Raw genomic sequence first — 20,103 nt, forward strand, 5'->3', positions numbered from 1 at the left:
ATAATATAATGTTGAGGCAATGTAATGTAACACGTTGTATTATAATATAGTATAACATGCTACATTTTAATGTAATATAATAAAATGCATTGCATCGGCTCAAGACACAGCACGATATATTACCTGACAATACAGTATCTTGTAATACAATACAGTACAATAAAGTAATGCAATAGACATTGTAAAATGTTAAATTTTCTTACTTCAATTTAAAAAAAATTTTAATATACATTTAGTAACTTCAATAAATACTAAAAAGTAGTTAATAGTTTTTAATAAATCTTTAAATAAGTAGTAGTCTGATTCATTTGAAAAACACTCAAAATTATTTTTGTAGTAAAAATATGTTTTTTTACTCACCTTTGACTGTAACCTTTACTTACACCACAAATGAAAAAACTGGCAAATCTAAGAAAATATCCTTTATATTTCTACTCCATGGCTAGTGCATATAACAAACATATAACCTGCAGACATGCTCCGTGAGACAAGCTATACTTACTCTTCCTATAAATGCCAGGATGCATATTATCAGCTCTATGATAACTGTCTCAGACAGAGGCTGGCTTGTACTCTCAGTCTCTTTAACTCTTTTGCGCCACGGCTCTTCCTCTGACTCTGTCTCTAGGTCTATTACATCATAGTTGTCCTTGACCTCGCTCTGTCAATTTAATGAATTAGTAAGATATCTGATGCATGGGTCTAAACATTTTCTGTTATTGGTTGTCACTGATAAATGATCAGTTCAGGTAATCCTGACATCTCGAAATGTAACCTACTTGATGAATTGACTATCTCCGATAAATACCATTTTAAAGCGGACAAGACTATCATAGAAAACTAGTTATTTATGTTCAAGACTGCTGAGAAGGTCTTAATGAAATATTAGCTATAGAGGGTAGACATGTACATGTATAAGTCCGTAAGTACGTAAGTACGTAAGTATGTAAGGATGTACATAAGTATTTTCATAAGTATGTAGAGCTCTTTATTGGCTTTAGTAAATCATAAACAACAATAATGCTTTCCGTAACACGTAAAAACAAACGAAAAGACAGAAATCAGGAATTGTTCAATGAGACACTGTTTTAAAATTTGGTAGTCTAATAGTATTGCAGAGGATTTAGGAATTGAACTGAATAGAGTGAATTGAAAGTTGTAGTAACAGAAAGTTCATAAACTGAAAAACATGATGACGGACGTAATATGTTGGTGTCATGGAATAGAAAACGATGTTTGTGTTATGAGTGGAAGCACAAACACAAATATGAGGATATACAAATCATAAAGTATGATCGGGATAATTGATAATCACAAAAGCAGTAAAATGATAATACAGATTGTAGGATGAGAGTAGGTTTTTTGCGAATAAGACAGGAGTAACGTACATTTGAAACATGCCATCAGCAATGTGACGCCTGCTGGTGAACTCTGGAAATGTCTCAGACAAAGAAATAATGCTAGAAATTAGAAGGAAGTGATGAAATTAAATTAATGCGGATAGGAAGGAGGCAGAAGGTAACACAGTATAAACAAGCTATATCAGTCTGTTAACTCCGCAGTCGAACATGGTTAGAATGATTAAGTTTCCATACAGTGATGGTGTAGCTACATCTGGGTGTGCCAGTGTTGATGCGCTACGCTGGCCTGAAAAGCAGATCATGTTTCCAAAAGGCGCTACAGTAGAGTGATTATTGTGTGACACATTACGTCAAGGTTGTATATTTAAGAGGTCAAGGACAAAACCAGCCATTTTCAGTTTTAAGTAAAACCGATATATTACAGTCTTAGCAACAACAACTTTTGCATATGAAGCGGCAGGGAAGCAAGACCTATGGGCACGCGTAAGTGCGACGCTGTTTACATGGTACAAAGATGGCGCATTGCACGAGTGTTTCACTCCCAAGCAGCGACACTAAATCACGACAGAATGAGAATGACAGACTGTTTCTATAATGGCATTGCAGCGCCATATGGGGAGGAGGGGGCGGGGGGGGGGGGGGGGTGTCACTATGCTCTCACTGTCTTAAAACTTAGTGATTGACTGCCAACCTAAATCTCTCTCTGACTCAACGCAGTATGAGCGGAGCAAGGATTATGTTGCATGTTTATAAATTTATAGATTTCAGCATTTGATAGTTTAAAAACTTGTGTATTAGTATGCTTCACTTGCCATTTGTTTCCGTGTTATTCGGCTAATGGAAACTTAATCTATTAAAATAAAAAGAGACAGCAGTTTATTTTAGGTGCTATTGAGACAATACTACCTGATCATACATTCTTAACATGTAAGTTTAGCTACGTTACTAACCATTTTGTTATTCAAGCAAGTAGATTGCAAGAATTGCGACTAAATGGCTTAAGAAAATAGGCTACAAAGACCGCATGCCTAAATGAATACTAAATAATCTTCAGGAAGGCTGATAACTCAATTTTTAAACTCTCTGAGCAACCACGTTTTTAAGGATATGGTAGCCAATATTGAACTTGATAACTCATCTTGTTATTCAAGTAAACATATTCAGATAAAACCAGTTCAGAAGAATATAGAAAGGCTAAAAATAGTGGTTTGGTACAAATATTAATTTACAGAAAAACTGTGATCAACTGAGAAATAATGAAATCAGCCTGTTCATTGGCTATTTAACGAACTGGATGTGTTACTGTATGTGTACATGTATGTTAGTGTGTTCTCATGTTGAACCCTCAGCTTAAGTGTGCTGACCAACAAGAAGTCAGCATTCCAACCTCTAAAGGTTCATGAGACAGCTAGCAGGAAACTGGGTACCTCTGCTTGCATAGAGCTGCTTCAACATAGTAACTCTATTGTCTTTCACTGATTAGGTATTGTATAGGCTGGGCTACAGTGAACACTCAGGAGTTGTTCACTCACATATGCATATAGCTTATTTGATGAGTCTTGTCACCCAATCATTATTTGCCTTGTCATTCACTAAGGTTCCTTAAAATGATCATTCTAAGTGTCTTTTCAAAAGTGTAAATGCAAGACTGGCGACGATTTAATGTTTTGACAAAAGTCTTCCCCATGATGTTTATTCTTACAAGAATTAGTTATACCAAATAATGTTTGACGAAAAGAACTTGTAACGTTGAAAATAATATTCTGTTTGTATTTAAGACTTGGTGAAGTTTTTCTAGCGCAGAATTTAATTTAATTAAATCAATACTTTGTAAATAGATTTTAAAATAACTTTAAATAATTCTAAATATACTTTAAACAAATGCACAAAAGAAAGTGTACAATATTAAATTTACTTTAAAAATACTATACTACTATACTATAAAATACTATAAAAAAGAGTTATCAGAACTATAAACTGACAACGATATTTAACACAAATAGTTAAATTATTATATAAAATGTGTTTCTAGTCATTTACTCTGTAAACCTACTTTACTTTGAGTCCAACAATTCAGGATTCGTTATTTGTTGACAATTTGTTACACCCAACCATCGCTGACTCTGTGGAAACTATCTCCAACTCCAAGTACAATGTCGAAGGAATAGTGACAAACACCAAGCATATGAACACAATGAAAGTTTAATATTGTTGGAATAGACAAGGCTTCTGTTCTGTTTCACCGTCTACACACCGGTAAGAAAAGTTGGATACTGATTCATTTCCTGTTGACCCTACAAATTGACCAGAGGTCAGCATCTAGATTTGGTACAAACACCCAAGCGTGTTGCTAACTAACAAGTCATCAAATGGTCATTGATTCTGTGAGGACAGACTTATTAGGAATTAATTAGAGAGCTATTGTTAGTAGATGTCTTTGATATAATCAATATTGGCTATATCAGTCGTCATCTCTACAACCCAGACACTGCTTAAGGCATCCAGTTATAACTTGAACTGACAATCAAGTAGGCTAATTGTTTTGAGTAATGAAGCACTCAACATTTCTTTTCATCTCCAATATTATGTATGTGTATTTAGAATATATATGTAATCTATTTATATATATACAGTAATACTTCAACTTACGAGTGCTCCAACGTACGAGAAACTTAAGATACGAGCCAGCTTTCTAGCAAGTTTTAGCACTAACATACGAGCCATGTTTGAGATACGAGCACTTGAGTGAGTTGCCAAGTATGCCGGAGGTGTTTTATTAGAACAGCATCACTCTGTATTTTTCAACTGCTCAGGTTATACTGTTGTACCGTGTTTTTTTGTGCACGATTTTTTGTGCAGAATTATGTGAATTAAAAGTACTGTGCGTAGACCGAAAGTTTGCCAGTAAAATGAAAGATAATACAAAGAAAAAGCAAATGATAACAGTCGATATTAAACGGAAAAGTATTGAAAAATATGCGAAATGTGTATGCGTGATTCAGATAGCTCGGCAATATGACAGAAATACATTCATAATTATCAAACAGAAGGATTATATTCAGGGCATTTAGTTCGCAAAAGGACTAGCCATAGTTTCTAAACGGTGCAGCGATCTTCATGACCGCTGATGGAGAGACTGCTCAGGCATTGGATAAACGATTGGCCGGTGACAGCGTAACTGAAACGATGCAATGTGAAAAGGCCGGCGCTATCTATCCAAACTGTTTAATAGACATTCGGACAAGTTGGCTAGTGGTCGTGTGTTAACCATTTGTGACGACACCTGTGTTTGTCCTAATCGCAACATGTTGCAAGGGCGAAAAAGGCAAACGTCCTTAGATAGGTTTATCTTAAAACGGCCGGCTAGTCGTGAAAGCGAAAAAAAGGAAAGATTTCTCGCTAACCAGTGAGAAATTTCGAACTATGAACGCCGAAGAAATTTTAATTACGTTTAGTTGAAAATGAAAGTTTGCTTTTAGGTTTGCTTCTAAGTTTGTCTTTTAACACTTTGATAAAATCTAAATTTATCAAAGTCAACTGTTGTAACGAAGGATAAATTATATCTCCCTCCCTGGCAAATGCGAGTGTTAACTGCTATTGTATGTATTTAATTTTACATTTTAATTAATCACATTTCCTGGCATTATTTTTTATTTGTTGCTTTTTGAAAGCATGTAGTACGTAAGGACAATAACCAACATGTTCTTTCTGTTACAACATCTTGTTTTGAGTGTTTTATTTGCCTTTTTTTAGAGTATGGAAACCAATCAATATATATTTAATTGTTCTATATATAAATGAATTGCACCAACATGCGAGTAAATTGACATACGAGCTCAGTCTCGGAACGCATTAAGCTCGTAAGTTGAAGTATGACTGTATATAAATATATATAGGTATATTCATGTGTATTTATATATATATGCATACATATAGAATGTATAAAAAATATATAGAGTTTAATATATGTTATTAAATATTAATATATTATTTAATAGTATATAGTATTTTATTACACTATTACTATTAAATTTCTATATAGAATTAAACTCTCTTTACTTTCGAGTATGATACACAAAAAGCAAATGTAATTTGTGCTTTTTCTTACCGTTGAAAAAAGAAAGAGGTTATTTTCATACCAAAAAATTGAAGTTTAAAACGCATCCACAGAATCAAGAAATATCCTCTCAGCAATTCTTGATTCCTGAACCGCAAGCAGCAATTGTAATAACTGTATACAATAGCATTTCAAACAAGAATAGCCCAACTGTTTGTTGCACATAATGATGTACCTATGATATTTTACACAATGAGCTCTACACACCTTGCTACAACCATCAAACAGCAATTAACGAATATCTTAATTAGATATCAACTAAATACCGCTGGTCGATGCTGTTCAAAGCAATTTGAGCTATGAGAGAAAGAATAAAGAATATTACAGTAGAATTAAAATTAATCTATACAAATATATGACTGCGCTAAGGATACATATTTTCTTCAACGGCTAAAACTGCCCTCATAATTTGAGTTTTCAAAGCAATGTCCTAAATCATTAATCCTAATGCCAGATTTAGAGAAAGCCGAGATGTAAGTCAACAGTCTGGCTTCTCAGACAGCCTATTCAATTCTCGTGATGTAATAATGAGGATGTTGATAAGATGACAGTACAGCCACTTCCTGTAGCCTAGGCAACACCAAACATCTTCAAGATATTAATAGCATGCAGAGACACAACCAGCTCAGACACATTAAGCTTACGTTGGTCATCGGGAAATAATAAACTTTAAAAGCAAGCCAAATATCACTGATGCTTAAAGCAATACCCTAGGGTTTATTGCTTACTTTTATTAGAGCTTACACCATTTGCAACATTTTTAAAATCGGAGAAGATAGTAAGATTGTCAGATTGACGAGTCGAGGGACTTTCATAGACTTGTTAATATTGTAACATAACTAAGGCTAGTTTGTACTGTATCATCATATGTTGGTGTTAATCACATATATTGTATATATAATAGTATTTCTGTGATTGTCTGCGATAACAATGTTCACACTACCACAAACCTATCCGCGACATCAGCGAATATTCCTCAGCATAGCAATCTCATTATAAAATGTAGTTGCGCAAGTGAAATACTAGTCCCGCAGCAACTGCCATGAAATAAACTATAGTCAAGCAATCTTTGATGGCCAATCATCATCGCCGAATGTAGCGCATTGCACAGGCTGTCGTGGATGCTCGGCTTTTCTGTTGCAATCTTTTTCATTTCATCCGCGCTACCTCGACGATGATTTCATGGGTTTATGGTGCACATAGATGATGAATAATTGATGAGAGGACAACCCTGACACACGGCTGTATAGTATAAACCGGTCTTTAGTAATCAGCGGTAAGAAAGATTCCTTATGCAGCACCTCCAATACAATACACAGCAGCTAGCGTGTAACCAATCAGAGGTTTATGAACATACACCCACGCTTAAGCCAGTCCATCTAATCGCACAATTTTGTAAACATTTTTATAAATAACTGGAAGGTATACTGCCATCACAACAACCAGCTGGTATTTTGCTCATGCTAATAGATCAAATGTTGTTATTTTGCACGGACATATTCGATAAGATGGCTAGTTAAAAATGCTGGTCGTTGACTGTTCTGTTCGTCGAGTGGAAGTGGTCCAAAGAGCTAAAGAATGGTCAGTCAATAGAGATACTGAGGTGGTTGAAGATTCGAGTCGATTAATTTACTACCACCAACCAGAGGGAAACAATGATATTGATAGCAAACCTTGGAATGAACTTTTAAACGATACCAAATTTCTATATCAAATCAAATCGATCATACATAAATCGGTCATATATCAAATCAACCAAAACCAATCGCTCGTCTTTCTATGGCACCTAAATCGTTATGCTACATCATTGACTATTCTTCAACTGTGGACAAATTCTTCAACCTGTGGCAACTCGTTGCATGAGTTGGCATTCTATCACGGGACTAAATCTTCAACATGTGGCAACTCGTTGCATGAGTTGGCATTCTATCACGGGACTAAATATTCAACATGTCGTGTAAAGCCTGGTTTCCATATGACAGCGCAATGATCGCGCGCGGCCCAGTGATCGTGCGCAATGCATTTCTTGGACTGCGACGCAGTGTTTCCATAGCGTGCGTAGGCGCCATGCTTGCATTGGACAGGGTGGGTAATTTCCTTACTTTTTCGTACGGGAGACCGATTTCTTCGGACAACAGCCCTCCGTTGCGCCCTTGCGCTGTCATATGAAAACCAGGCTTACTCTTTCGTACCGGAGAGACTGATTTCTTCGGAAATCAGCCCTCCGTTTGAATTGTGGGATAAGTTGAAAAGGTCGAGCGGTGCATTGCGGGATACATCATCGCGCGCACCCGTCGCAAGGATCCATTCTGTTGGATCCTTGTGATCATCGTACGCACGTCGCGCGATCGTCGTGCGTTGACGTTTCCACATCATAGCTGGCCTACACACGACGTCATGCGCCTTGTTGCGTGCCTTGCGCTGTCATATGGCAACCAGGCTTTAAAGAAATTTCTAAGACTAGGTAAGAAATACCTTAGTGTTACATCATTCAGTGCCAACCCAGAATAGTGTTCTCTAGTTAACAAGCAGTGACTTTGATCTAAGTCAGTTACTGCCATAAAGCAGTGGCCAAAGGCTGGCACATACTATATCGCTGTATGTTGGAGTTGTACTTTCAGCGAATATTGATCGGTTCTGTACACTGTGAACCGATTTCATCACCGACGCAACACAGGCATATTGAGAGACATCGCAGTTGCCAAGCTGCCAAACTTTCCTGATCTTTGCTGAGCATTCATGACAGTCTGTGCAATGTGCACCACTTCAGCGATGGTCATTTGCTGTCGTGGATTTCTCAATATTCCTTCCTATTATTTCATCACTTCAGCTTCACTTTATTATTTTTTAACACTGGGGAAATGGGAACACCCCAATGTAAACCATTTGCCGCTGTAACAGTGGATGGGTTTATTATAGTGTGAACAATCATGTTACAGAGATTACCAACCTATTGTGGGGCTAACATTGACGTATTCTGCGACATAGTGCAACATACTACGATATAGTGCGACATACTGCAGTATAGTGCGACGTACTGCAGTATAGTGCGACGTAATGCGGTAGAGTGCGACATATTGCGATATAGTGTGACATACTGCGGTATAGCGCGACATACTGTGATATAGGGCGACACACTGCGGTAGAGTGCGACTTACTGCGGTATAGGGCGACGTACTGCGGTATAGAGTGACATACTGTGATGTGGTGCGATAGACTGCCTTATTATAGTGCGACATACTGCGGTAGAGTGTGACATACTGCGGTATAGCGCGACATGCTACAATATAGTGCAAACCAGCTTTAATTTCTTCAATGCAAATTCCAATCTATCTCTAGTACTGCGGATAATAATAAGGTTTCACAATTTGAAGCTTATTCAAAACTTATTCATGTAATTGAACTGGCAGTAAATCCCACTGGATATGGAAACATCAGCCTGAAGCCCCAAGCTACATTGTACGGCAGCAACTCTCCTCAATCTTATATCTCATTACATTGCTCACGTCATCTATCGAAATCTAATAACCAATGCTACATGAATGATTAATTATATAATTAACAAAGTCTCCACTGGTAGTGAGTATGGAAATCCACTAGGAAGAATTGCTGAGAACAAGTTCCTTTAGTAAGGAGAGATTCAACAGAGTATAATCTTCTCTCAATTGTTTTGGTTCCATTAGTAAAATACTACCCTAAATACTACAGCATGAGAACATTTGTTCAAAGACCGCATCTTATAAATAATAAATATAAAAATAAAAATGGAAAACTTCCAAGACTTCAACTGCGAAAAGTGACATCAATTTTTTTTCATGATTGTATATTGTCATTTCTACCGTTGCTATTCATGGCAGTTTAGCTACTATGTGTAATGTTAGATAAACACTAAATCTATATAATGCAGTAATTGAATAGTTTGACACGTAAATAACACAAAAAGAGTTACCAGAAAGCTAAGCTAATAACAATGAACGATACAACAGGAGAAAGTTTAAATTAATGTAGTAATTACTTTGTTAACCTACTTCAGTTCATCTCGATGATCGGCCAAAATTCATGAATTGTTGTTTACAGTCTTCTCTGACTATAAAACTCCTCTACAACTATTTTTTCAAAAGATTTTTAACTCCTGTATATAACACGTTCTCGGCATGGAAGTTAGTCTGACCAATGAGGCGCAAGCACTCACCACGAAGCAGCACATTATGTCAGCAATCAAAAATGCTTTATGGTGGCCTAGCTAAAGATATTAATCAACAACAAGGCACTAACAGTGTAGGGCTAGTGTTAGTAGATTGACTGACTAATAAATATATCTCAGTTATACAGTAGACCCCTGACATATGCCATTAATTAGTTCTGGTGTTGGCATCGTAAGGCGAAAATGTCCATAGAGGGGTATAGAAACCCATAGTAATTATCTAGTGCAAACACCTTCTGGTTAAAATCATCAGAATTTTATATACAGGCTGTACATATAAAAACTTAACAAAATTGTATAGTAGCTTTAGCAACTATAGTTACCTACAATGACTTTAGTATATTTAGAAGTTATGATTTGCAATAAAATGTGACATTACTACGTACAGTACATACCGTATGGAGCTCTTCTCTTCGAGACAGACGTATAACACACACTTTGAACTTAACTTAAATGAATTTAGCTAACTAAACACACACTCAAAGCTAAGTTCTAGAATATAATTTACTATACTTCAATTTTGTCATCGACTTAATCTTAAATGCCTGTTTCCGGTTTCGTTTTCGCTATAACTTATAATGAATAATGCTGAACTGAGAGAGAGAAAGAGCAGCCTGAAAGTGAGATACCTCTTTCAGGCGTTGTGGGAGAGATTTCGGCTAATAACATATTGACATCTTTGTCATTCCGATGTACTCAACACATCGATAGCCAAATTTGAACTTGGAGAGACCTTTTTGTCGATGTCGTATGGCGAAAAAAATGTTGCATGGAGAGGACGAAAAAACCTCATGTTCTACAACGCAAGGCAAGATAAGCCGTAAAACGAGGACATTGTAACCCAGGAGTGCACTGTATACAAATATAGTTCCTTGTTATTGTGGCAGACTGATTCAGTGTAGTCAACCTTCACTGTTCACACTAACACAGACTGGGCAAGGGCTGGATATTAAAAAAGTTCGGACATCAAAAATGGTATACTGCACAATATTGTACATTAAACCATAACTGCCGCCTACAACTTTTATCGTTTTTTCTAGGTGAATTAGACACGCTGATTCCGATTTTGTACTCAAAATAAAGATTGGTCCACTAACTTTCAGAGTAATAAAAGCTTTTTTACAGCGTTTTAATATCGGTCTCGAAAACAACACAATCGGCACAACAAGCTCCGCCCATAAGTATGTGACGCATGCTAGCTTTTTAGGAACGGAAATTGGGAATGTTTATTCTGATTTAGAATGATAGAGATGGGTGTCTTAAAACTCATTATCTAAATTCAGCTTTCAAAATAATCTGTCTTTTCTTAAAGGTAGATAAGCTATTCAACATTGCATCTATAAAAATAAGCTCAAAAAAGTGCGATAACAACGACAGCTTGTGATAAAATCGCGCTTTTTAAACTTATTTTACTCGGCGTTCAGCCTATTAAACACCCTGTAACAAGCTGCGAGTTAAATAGTTTATCTACCTTTTATAAAACACAGATTATTTTACAGGCTGAATTTAGATAATAATGGGTTTTAAGACACCCATCTCTATCATTCTAAATTGGACTAAACATCCTTAGCTTCTGTTCCTAAAAAGCTAGGTTACGCCACATACGTAGGGGGGAGCTTGTTCTGCCGATTGTGTTGTTTTTGAGACAGATATTGAAACGCTGTAAAAAAGCCTTCATGGCTTTGAAAGTTAGTGGACCGTTCTTCATTTTGAGTACAAAATAGGAATCAGCATGTCTGGTTTACCTAAAAAAAATGATAAAAGTTGTATGTGACAGTTATGGTTTAAACAACCTATATTGTCTCACATACATACTCTTAGGCTGTAATATGGTGCAATATACATATAGAGTGTACATGAGAGAGTAAAATATGATTATACCTGCAATAGCGTGTGGTATAATGACAAACGAAAATTACCATACAGCGAAAACACACACACACACACACCTGTAAGCTGTTGCGAAAGCCACCTGCTAAAGTTGTCATTCTTCAGACAGACGTGGCAGCATTGTACAATCGTCTGAACAATTGAAAGTACAAGAGCATGAAGACTGAAGAAGGGAGGTTGACTTTATACTAATCAGCAGTGGATTCTATGTATGCTATTTGATGAGTAACTCTCTGGTAGGATGGCGTATGAAACCGTACAGTTAATGCATGGTCAAGGCCAGCAATTGGGATATGTATACACGTACTGAGGGAAGACTAATGAGGGCCTTCATAGAATGACAAATAACTTATGGCTCAGACAGGATGTTGACCTTCTATTTTTACATACAGCTTCTAGTGGTCGGATATACTTTCCTCTGTTCTCAGAGCTACCCGGAAAGGCTTACCTATGCCATAGGGCATAGGAGGAACTACATGGTTCCACTTATGCCATAGGAGGAACAACGGGGTTCCCGGAAATGCTGACTTATGCCATAGGCGAAACTATGTGGTCCCTAGAGAGCAATGCTTGTTTGAAAAGACTTTCCAATTAGCAGCTTGACAATTTCCATTCTGCCCAAGAAGGGGCAATAATGAGTTGGATAAGATACATAAATGAAATTATGTATCTTCAGTTATTATATAACTGGAGTATTACATTATTATTATTAATATTATTATTATGTATGTTATTATGAAACTGGAGTATATATAATAATTATTATATATACTCGTTTCATGGAGTACTGTTGGGTCATGTATAACTAAGTAATGGTAAACTTGAGTCATTCTAGGAGGAGTCTGTAACGCTGCCAATTGCTGCCACACTCATGAGTCAGATCTTGAAACTGAGCAACTTATTGATGTGCTATAAGTAGACTATATATAAGGATATAAGTAGTAAGACGCCAACTGATCCTGTGTTCTATATTTGCCCCAAGTGTGTCATAAGGATAAACAAGCTTGCTTAGTCTCACATCACTTCTAGTATAGTACATATAAACTTTCTTTATTATTACCATCAACTACACACTACGATAGCGGTACATTCGCCTAAGTTATTAAAATATGAAGAATAAATTTGTAAATCTATATATTTAAATGAAATAAACTGATTGCAGCAAATTTTTATGAAACTTCTTTCGTATTCTTAGCTAAGTGAACAAATTTTTGAAGATATGCTTGTTTGAAGCAGTTGAGGAGAATATTTACTTGGTGACCTTGTGCAAAAGCCATGTTTATACCAGTTGTACTTGATATACAAATTGTTCTTGATTGCTGTTCAAGAAGCGAACATGCCAGAATGCCGCAATAGCCATAATATTATTCATGAACAAAAACATAAGACATTCTCTAAAGCTGTGACTACATGACAATCTCCCCAGAAGCTTTCAAAGTGAGAATATCTTAAACTAAGTAAGGGGGTATTCGAGTCTTTAAAATTAACATCATTTGCACTATATCCCATTTTAAGGCTACGCGATGATATTTGTTAAACTTTGAATTACAGTTGAATCAACAGTTTGTTGAAAAATAAAAGTGCTCAGTGTATTAGCTAAACACATGTTGTCCAATAAAATGTGAGCTTTGACTGTGAGCTTACAAAGTGAGCATATCTTTGACTGTGAGCTTACAAAGTGAGCATATCTCTGACTGTGAGCTTACAAAGTGAGCATATCTCTGACTGTGAGCTTACAAAGTGAGCATATCTCTGACTGTGAGCTTACAAAGTGAGCATATCTTTGACTGTGAGCTTACAAAGTGAGCATATCTCAAATGAAGAGCATGAAATGAGCCTTAAAATTAACATAATTTTAGTGACTTCTTGTTGCGTGACGACATCTATTATATTCTGAACTACTGTTGATGCATCTGGTTGTTGAAAAATAAAAGCGAATACTGCATTCACTAAAAACATGTTGTCCAATCAAACGTGAGCTGATCAAACCAAATGGAGCATGAAATGATTGAAGCTGTTCAGTTATCAGCTCTTGTGTTTCAGTTGTTTCAGCAGACGCCACCAACCGAAGTTTTCACTGTTCAACTACGGTGTGACCACACTCGTCTGTACAGTTTGTCAATATGGCATTGGTGACCGCTCAAACCCCAATCAAGTATTCTAGTCAAAGCCCTGCTAATCCTGAAACTAGTCCTCACAGAGAGCAACTCAAAGATAAAAGAGACTCTGCATAGAAGTGTTCAGATACACTGTTATCTGTAGTAGGCCTACACATGGTGGAGAGAAACTAAACATATGCTATACCAGATTATTTTCATTACATTTAGTAAACTAGTGTAAAGTAGCCAGGAATGATCCAACATGGTGTGACTTACACGTAAGTACACAACTTGTAAGTTACACATAAATGCACCAATCAAATATTTGCCCTGTTTGTTTGTCCAAGATACCAGATATGTTAACATTTATAGTATATATATTGACACAGACTAAGCCTGTTTTAATGTTTTAATACAACAGAGATTAGCCACAAGACTTCTACGAAGTTCGGTACGTCGCAGATTCAGTTCGCCTCCATTTGGAGCTGAGTCAACAAATTCAAAGTCAGTCTGCAGGCTTTCTACAAGTTTTCTCACAAAATAGCCATGATGATTGATAGACCACCCTGACACCTTGTGCAAGTAGATTTAGGATGTCTTAGTGAACTCTTTCCATCCACAAACAAAAATAACACAGTGAGAAATACTAATACTTCTGTAATTGATGCCAGTGTTTTTTTTGTGGAATATGGTCAAACAGTTATGCCAACAAATGTCTATTCTGAGTGCAAAGTTTTGTAGGGTAGTTCTACACACCAAAACACAGATAGTTTGCATGGTGATGGTTCCCCTTCAGTAAAACTTAAGCAACAGTTTCTTACAACAAATATGTGAAACATTTGTCTGTATGTAATAACAATCACCTATATTACCATCTATTTTACTACAGTTTAAACACAAATAGAAAAATTTAAATTGCCATGAAATAGAAAATGCATCATATGATTTGAGTGGAATTAATTAAATTAATCTTGACCTAGCTAATGCCGGTTGTCATCTAAGATAATTGGATTTGACTGTCATTCTTTAGTAGTAATTATTTATTGCTGAGCGAGCGAGCTGACGTCAGTAATATGACAGCAGTGCGTCCAGCGACGTTTATTTATAGCTTTTCATAAGATGATACGCTGCCTACTTTGCTGCGTTTAAAGACAGTGGTAGACCAGTAGGTATGCAGCAGTAAATGGAGGCTTACATTAGGATATTTACAAACAATTATAGTTAAGGTTGATGCATTAATAATAATGGAGCTAATGTGGTCCCAAAGGAAGTTGGCAAAAGGCATTCACGTAAAATCCCGATTTCAAAAACTTATTTTTGAGCTTTAAAATTTGTATTCCCTGGACACGGTCAGCTTCATGGGAGTTCTTAACAGTAACTGCTTCAAAGTTCAATCCAAAAGGTAGTGTTTACATCAGTGTGGCTTTACAGCCAATTTTCAATTCTGCTCCTATATCGCTATACTAAATCATTGGAAAGATTTCAACAATGAATCAACTCGCATGACATTTGGAAACAATTATTTCTTTACAACCGATGGATTAAATTAAATTCATGCTAATAAGCTCCAATGAGCCAACAAACCGGCTGCATGAATAAATAGAGTGGTAATAGTAAGCAGCTTTACCTTTCATGGGACTTTTCATAGCTCCTTGGCAATTGTTACAAATTTTTGAAAGTTTTACCATTCATACTAAGTTGGTCACTCTATTGTTGCAAAAGGTGAATTTTTCATAAAAAAATGACAAGTGTAAAAGCCCTAACAGACATCATTTAGATGTGATCTATATGCTTTCAAAATTATATTGTGTATTTTGTCTTATGCTGCTCAAGCTGGTATCCATTGTATGAGAACTGATAAAGTAAAACTGCAATGCTTTTAAAAATTACGTTTTTTGGTTATGCTACCTGATATGGACAGTTATGATCAGCATCTCAATGCCCTCAGTTTGTTATTAGATATTTGCTGTTTTAAATATTCAAATCATATCTTCAATCTGCCTGACTATTCATTAATTTCTCCTTCCTCAGAAAAAAACCCCTAGACCTTATACTAATCACCAAAGCCTTGCTAATCCACTTTATTGAACGGAGTTATGCAAAAAAGCATTTTCTTCCAGTAGTCACAATTTTACTTTTTTGTTCTTTATTCTATTTTTATATTATTTTTGTTTCGTGGTCTAATTTGTTTTGAATAGCATTGATGGGTGATGATAAAGTTCTTATTTATCTAAAAACACTGATCTGTTGATTTGCTTAGTCATCGTAGACTCCAGCATCACTCTACCTTAGCTACTTATGATCTACCTGAGTGGCTGGCTGATGAATGCTGAGTTTGCATCTCTTTCTAAAACTACAGGCTCGACTACCGTAAACTCATCTTGACTGGGCAAAAACCGTCTGCTGTTTTTATAACAGATATTAATGCTGTTATTAGTTGCCCAACAGACAGTACTTAGGTAAAACAGCGATCACTTCAAGTACAATAAATACAGATGGATGAACGATAAACTAATGGGATGTTCTTATCAGTAAAGAACAGCAGGGAGTTCAGTAAGAGCAGTAACTTAAGAAAATCCATTTGCTGTAAGGGTCTTGTTACAGAGAGACCTGATCTCATAACAGAATGCATTTGTATAATCATAATAAATAGCCTTCCGAGTGCCCAACTTTTAGAGTCAATGGTTATACAGTTGGCAATATTGCAGCACTAAGTCTTTCCAATTCGAGTGAGCACGAAAAAGATATAATGGAGACGCATAGGAATTTATTAATTTCTGTTTACATCAGGCGATGAATGTTTCGCAGATGAATGTTTTGCAAATGTCTGCCAGAGTAAAATTGGTCACCAACAAAAATTCGTATCAACAGCGATACTGCTTAGAATTTGTAATGCTGCAGTAACTCTAGTATAAACAGAAGTGTGTATTTAAAGGTCATCCAGACATTGCGCGACTGGTGTTGCATCTTTTGAAATTGAAAGCGAAATCATTGCTAGTAGTACCCTGGCAGTCGTCAGAGATCATTGCTAGTAGTACCCTGGCAGTCGCCAGAAATCATTGCTAGTAGTAGTCAGACAGTTGTCAAAGATCATTGCTAGTAGCGCCCTGGCAGTCATCAGAGATCATTGCTAGCAGTACCCTGGCAGTTAGCAGAGATCATTGCTAGCAGTACCCTAGCAGTTAGCAGAGATCATTGCTAGCAGTACCCTGGCAGTCGTCAGAGATCGAGAGACCTAAGAGGTTGGCAGGTGCAATAGCTAGCTGCACAATTATCCCAAAATGTGAAAAAGTGGTTGATCGTTGTGGGTGCTTGTGTACCAATGCAATCTGTCCGCCAACATCCAACCACACCTTTCGACTGATGCACAGCTCCTATTAAGCCTGGGTCCCATGTACGTCACAAAGCACCGGCAACAGCACCGCAGGCTATTGCGGTGAAATGTGAACTTACACGCCGGTTACTGCCGAGTCCCGGCGGTCAACGCAAGAGTTTAGCGCTGTTCAAATTTTGCGAAAAGCCGCAGGCAAATCCTTCCCGAAATGCACTGTACAGGTGAAGGTTACTATTGTCGCAACGGCATGGCGAGCAAAAATTTCATGTGATTATGCGATTATGTTTAGCGATGCAGCTTTATATGTGAACAGAAGCCGCCGAGCCTAGCATCGCTAGCGCTTAGCTGCGCAAGTTACCGCCAGAGTCTCGCAATCGATATGGAAACTAGGCTCAATAGTAATGCTTGATGTTTGTAAACAAAAATCATTTTAAACCATAACTGCCATGTACAACTTTTATCGTATTTTCTCGGTGAATCAGACACGCTGATTCCGATTTTGTACTCAAAATAAAGTTTGGTCTACTTACTTTCAGAGTAATGAAAGCTGTTTTACAGCGTTTTAATATCAGTCTGTCTCGAAAACGACACAATTGGCACAACTAGCTCCGCCCATAAATATATAACTTAGCCTAGCTTTTTAGAAACGGAAGTTGGGGATGTGTAGTTCGATTTAGAATGATAGCGATGGGTGTCTTAAAACCCATTATTATCTAAATTTAGCATTCAAAATAACCTCAGTCTGTTCTGAAAGATAGATAAGCTATTTAACATTGCGTATTTAGAAATGACAAGAAAAATTAACGACGCTAGCCTGTGATGAAATCGTGCTTTTTTGAGTTCGCTTTTTTCGGCGTTCAGCCTATTAAACGTCCTGTAACAAACTACAAGCAAATTTAAATAGTTTATTTACCTTTCATAAAAGACTGAGATTATTTTGAAGGCTGAATTTAGATAATAATTGTTTTTAAGACACCCATCTCTATAATTCTAAATCGGACTAAACATCCCTAACTTCCGTTCCTAAAAAGCTAAACTATGTCACATATTTATGGGCGGAAAGTTTGTTGTGCCGATTGTGATGTTTTCGAGACGAATATTGAAAACTTAAAAAAAGTCTTCATGACTTTGAAAGTTTTACTAGTGGACCAATCTTTATTTTGAGTACAAAATCAGAATCAGCGTGTCTGGTTTACCTAGTAAATATGATAAAAGTTGTACGTTACAGTTATGGTTTAAGAATTTCAGGTAGAAGCAAAACAGATTAAACAGCAAGATAACTAAGTTGTTAACTCGACCTCTGACCACAAAAGGTCAAAAGGTCAAGCATGAAAGCTTTATTGATTATCAATAGGTTACAACACTAGAGGGTATTATTTGGACGGCCATAGAACTTTTGAAGTGTTGATAGCTTGACTATCACTATAGGAAAATTTTATAAGGCTATTTTCAAAGGCAGGGTTTTGCACTGAAATGAACATTTTATATGTACTAAAGAACTGTTGTACTGTCGTACTAATATTATCGCACCATAAAAAATCTGAAATGAATAGCTTTGGTAATTAGTTTAACTGCATGCTAGCAGCTTTTTGCAGTTTGTTTATAGCAAGCACTGCGTTAGCCTATACTGGCTTCCTAAAGCTAACGCATTGTTGATGCATTGATAACCCGACCCCTAACCCCTTTAACCTACAGAAACTATCACAAGAGCCTTACAACCCAAGATATGTAACCAAGAACAGCAGGAGTAAAATACCTAATTAAGTACAACAGAGGAAGACTGCTGTGATGTACAGTGCGCTTATGTGCAGTGGCTCATGCTGGCCACCCACTGTGATTTGGCCACCGACAGTGATACATCCATCTTCTGTGATGTGACCACCCACAGCTATAAGCCTGCTCATAGCTATCTAACCAATATAGCTGTCTGGCAATGTTGCAGTCAAGCATTGAGTGAAAGCTGTTTGTACCCACAAAGCAAACTGCCTAGCCTATGTTGACTTCTAGAGACATAGTTATCACACAGATTAGATAATTAACTTGTACTAGAAAATTGGGCTAAGACTGACATTTCAAGTTTTGGTTTGTTCGACTACTAAACATTTTCATACGTGTAGGCCTACTTTGTTAAACTGTTTGTGGCCCTGAATTTTTCTCAACATGCCGCATCTGTAATGATGGAATCGCAAAAAATTCTAATTACAGACACAAAATTAAACAAAATTATTTCAGAGCACTACACCAACCTGAAGAAGTGGAGGTCCATACTCTCGTACGACACGTCCTATTCGGCTCCAGAATGCTGACTTTACACCTTTACGCATTTTTCCTAATGCTGCACTCTCACCAGCATGCCAGAAGAACTATCCTCGACAGCAGTGTTTAAGATTGTTTAAAAATCAATCATATAATTAAAACCCGTAAGAGCTAGGGTTGATTTAAACCGGAGTGACAGCTGCGTATGCCTACACCGATGATCGAACAACAATAGATGAAGTAACAAGATATGAACGCAGCGTATTTATTATTCAGTCAATACGGAGCACACGTGCCGCTCCATCGATGATCAATTGTTTCGTGGCGTAGTGCGTGGAAGTGGTAGTTAGTCGCTATAATACTGTATATATGAACAGCCTTCCTTCGTTACAGCGGCTAGTCACGAGAACTAGTAATAGCTGTCTAGCGATATACTGGTATTGTGGACAGTATACTGCAGTTATGTATCTATATGCTTACTGCATTGTTGTGGCAGGCTTTCTTCAGTGATTGTTATCATGGATTCCGGCATTAGTGAAATATTTTATGGGACTTATATAACCCAGAGATGATAGTATGTACGTTGGTGTAATTGCATTTGGCCCAGTTTGTTTAGGTGCCTAAAACTCGCATCCACACTTACCCATTTATATAGCGTTTAAACAAATAATGATATATTTTTCCTGCAAAAGAATTTCGTTACATTCTTCATCTAAACCTGACATGCGTGCAAATGACACCCAATTGCTAAGTTCAAAAATAGCATTGGTACCATCATAAACACAAAACTAAACTGTTGTGACAGTCTTGAATCAATGAAATACAACACGAAGCATAAGAAG

At 36.8% G+C, this 20,103-nt stretch overlaps 1 protein-coding gene across 2 annotated transcripts in view; it reads right to left on the bottom strand.

The window, feature by feature from the left end:
• The window catches only part of LOC137401660 (sodium-dependent glucose transporter 1A-like), a 45,464-nt gene that overhangs the window by 13,808 nt on the left and 11,553 nt on the right, over positions 1–20,103 (bottom strand). Inside the window, exons 1-2 of one of the 2 annotated variants that reach the window (XM_068088115.1) lie at positions 19,252–19,475; positions 503–661 (exon numbers count right to left, since the gene is read on the bottom strand). In XM_068088115.1, the coding sequence (XP_067944216.1) occupies positions 503–661; positions 19,252–19,329 (237 nt within the window). In that variant the 5' untranslated portion in view covers positions 19,330–19,475. Of the gene's footprint in view, positions 1–502; positions 662–19,251; positions 19,476–20,103 lie in introns of those variants that run through there. The other variant, XM_068088114.1, reaches the window with a different exon arrangement.

This window comes from Watersipora subatra, chromosome 8, assembly GCF_963576615.1.
Source record: "Watersipora subatra chromosome 8, tzWatSuba1.1, whole genome shotgun sequence".
Taxonomy (NCBI): domain Eukaryota; kingdom Metazoa; phylum Bryozoa; class Gymnolaemata; order Cheilostomatida; family Watersiporidae; genus Watersipora; species Watersipora subatra.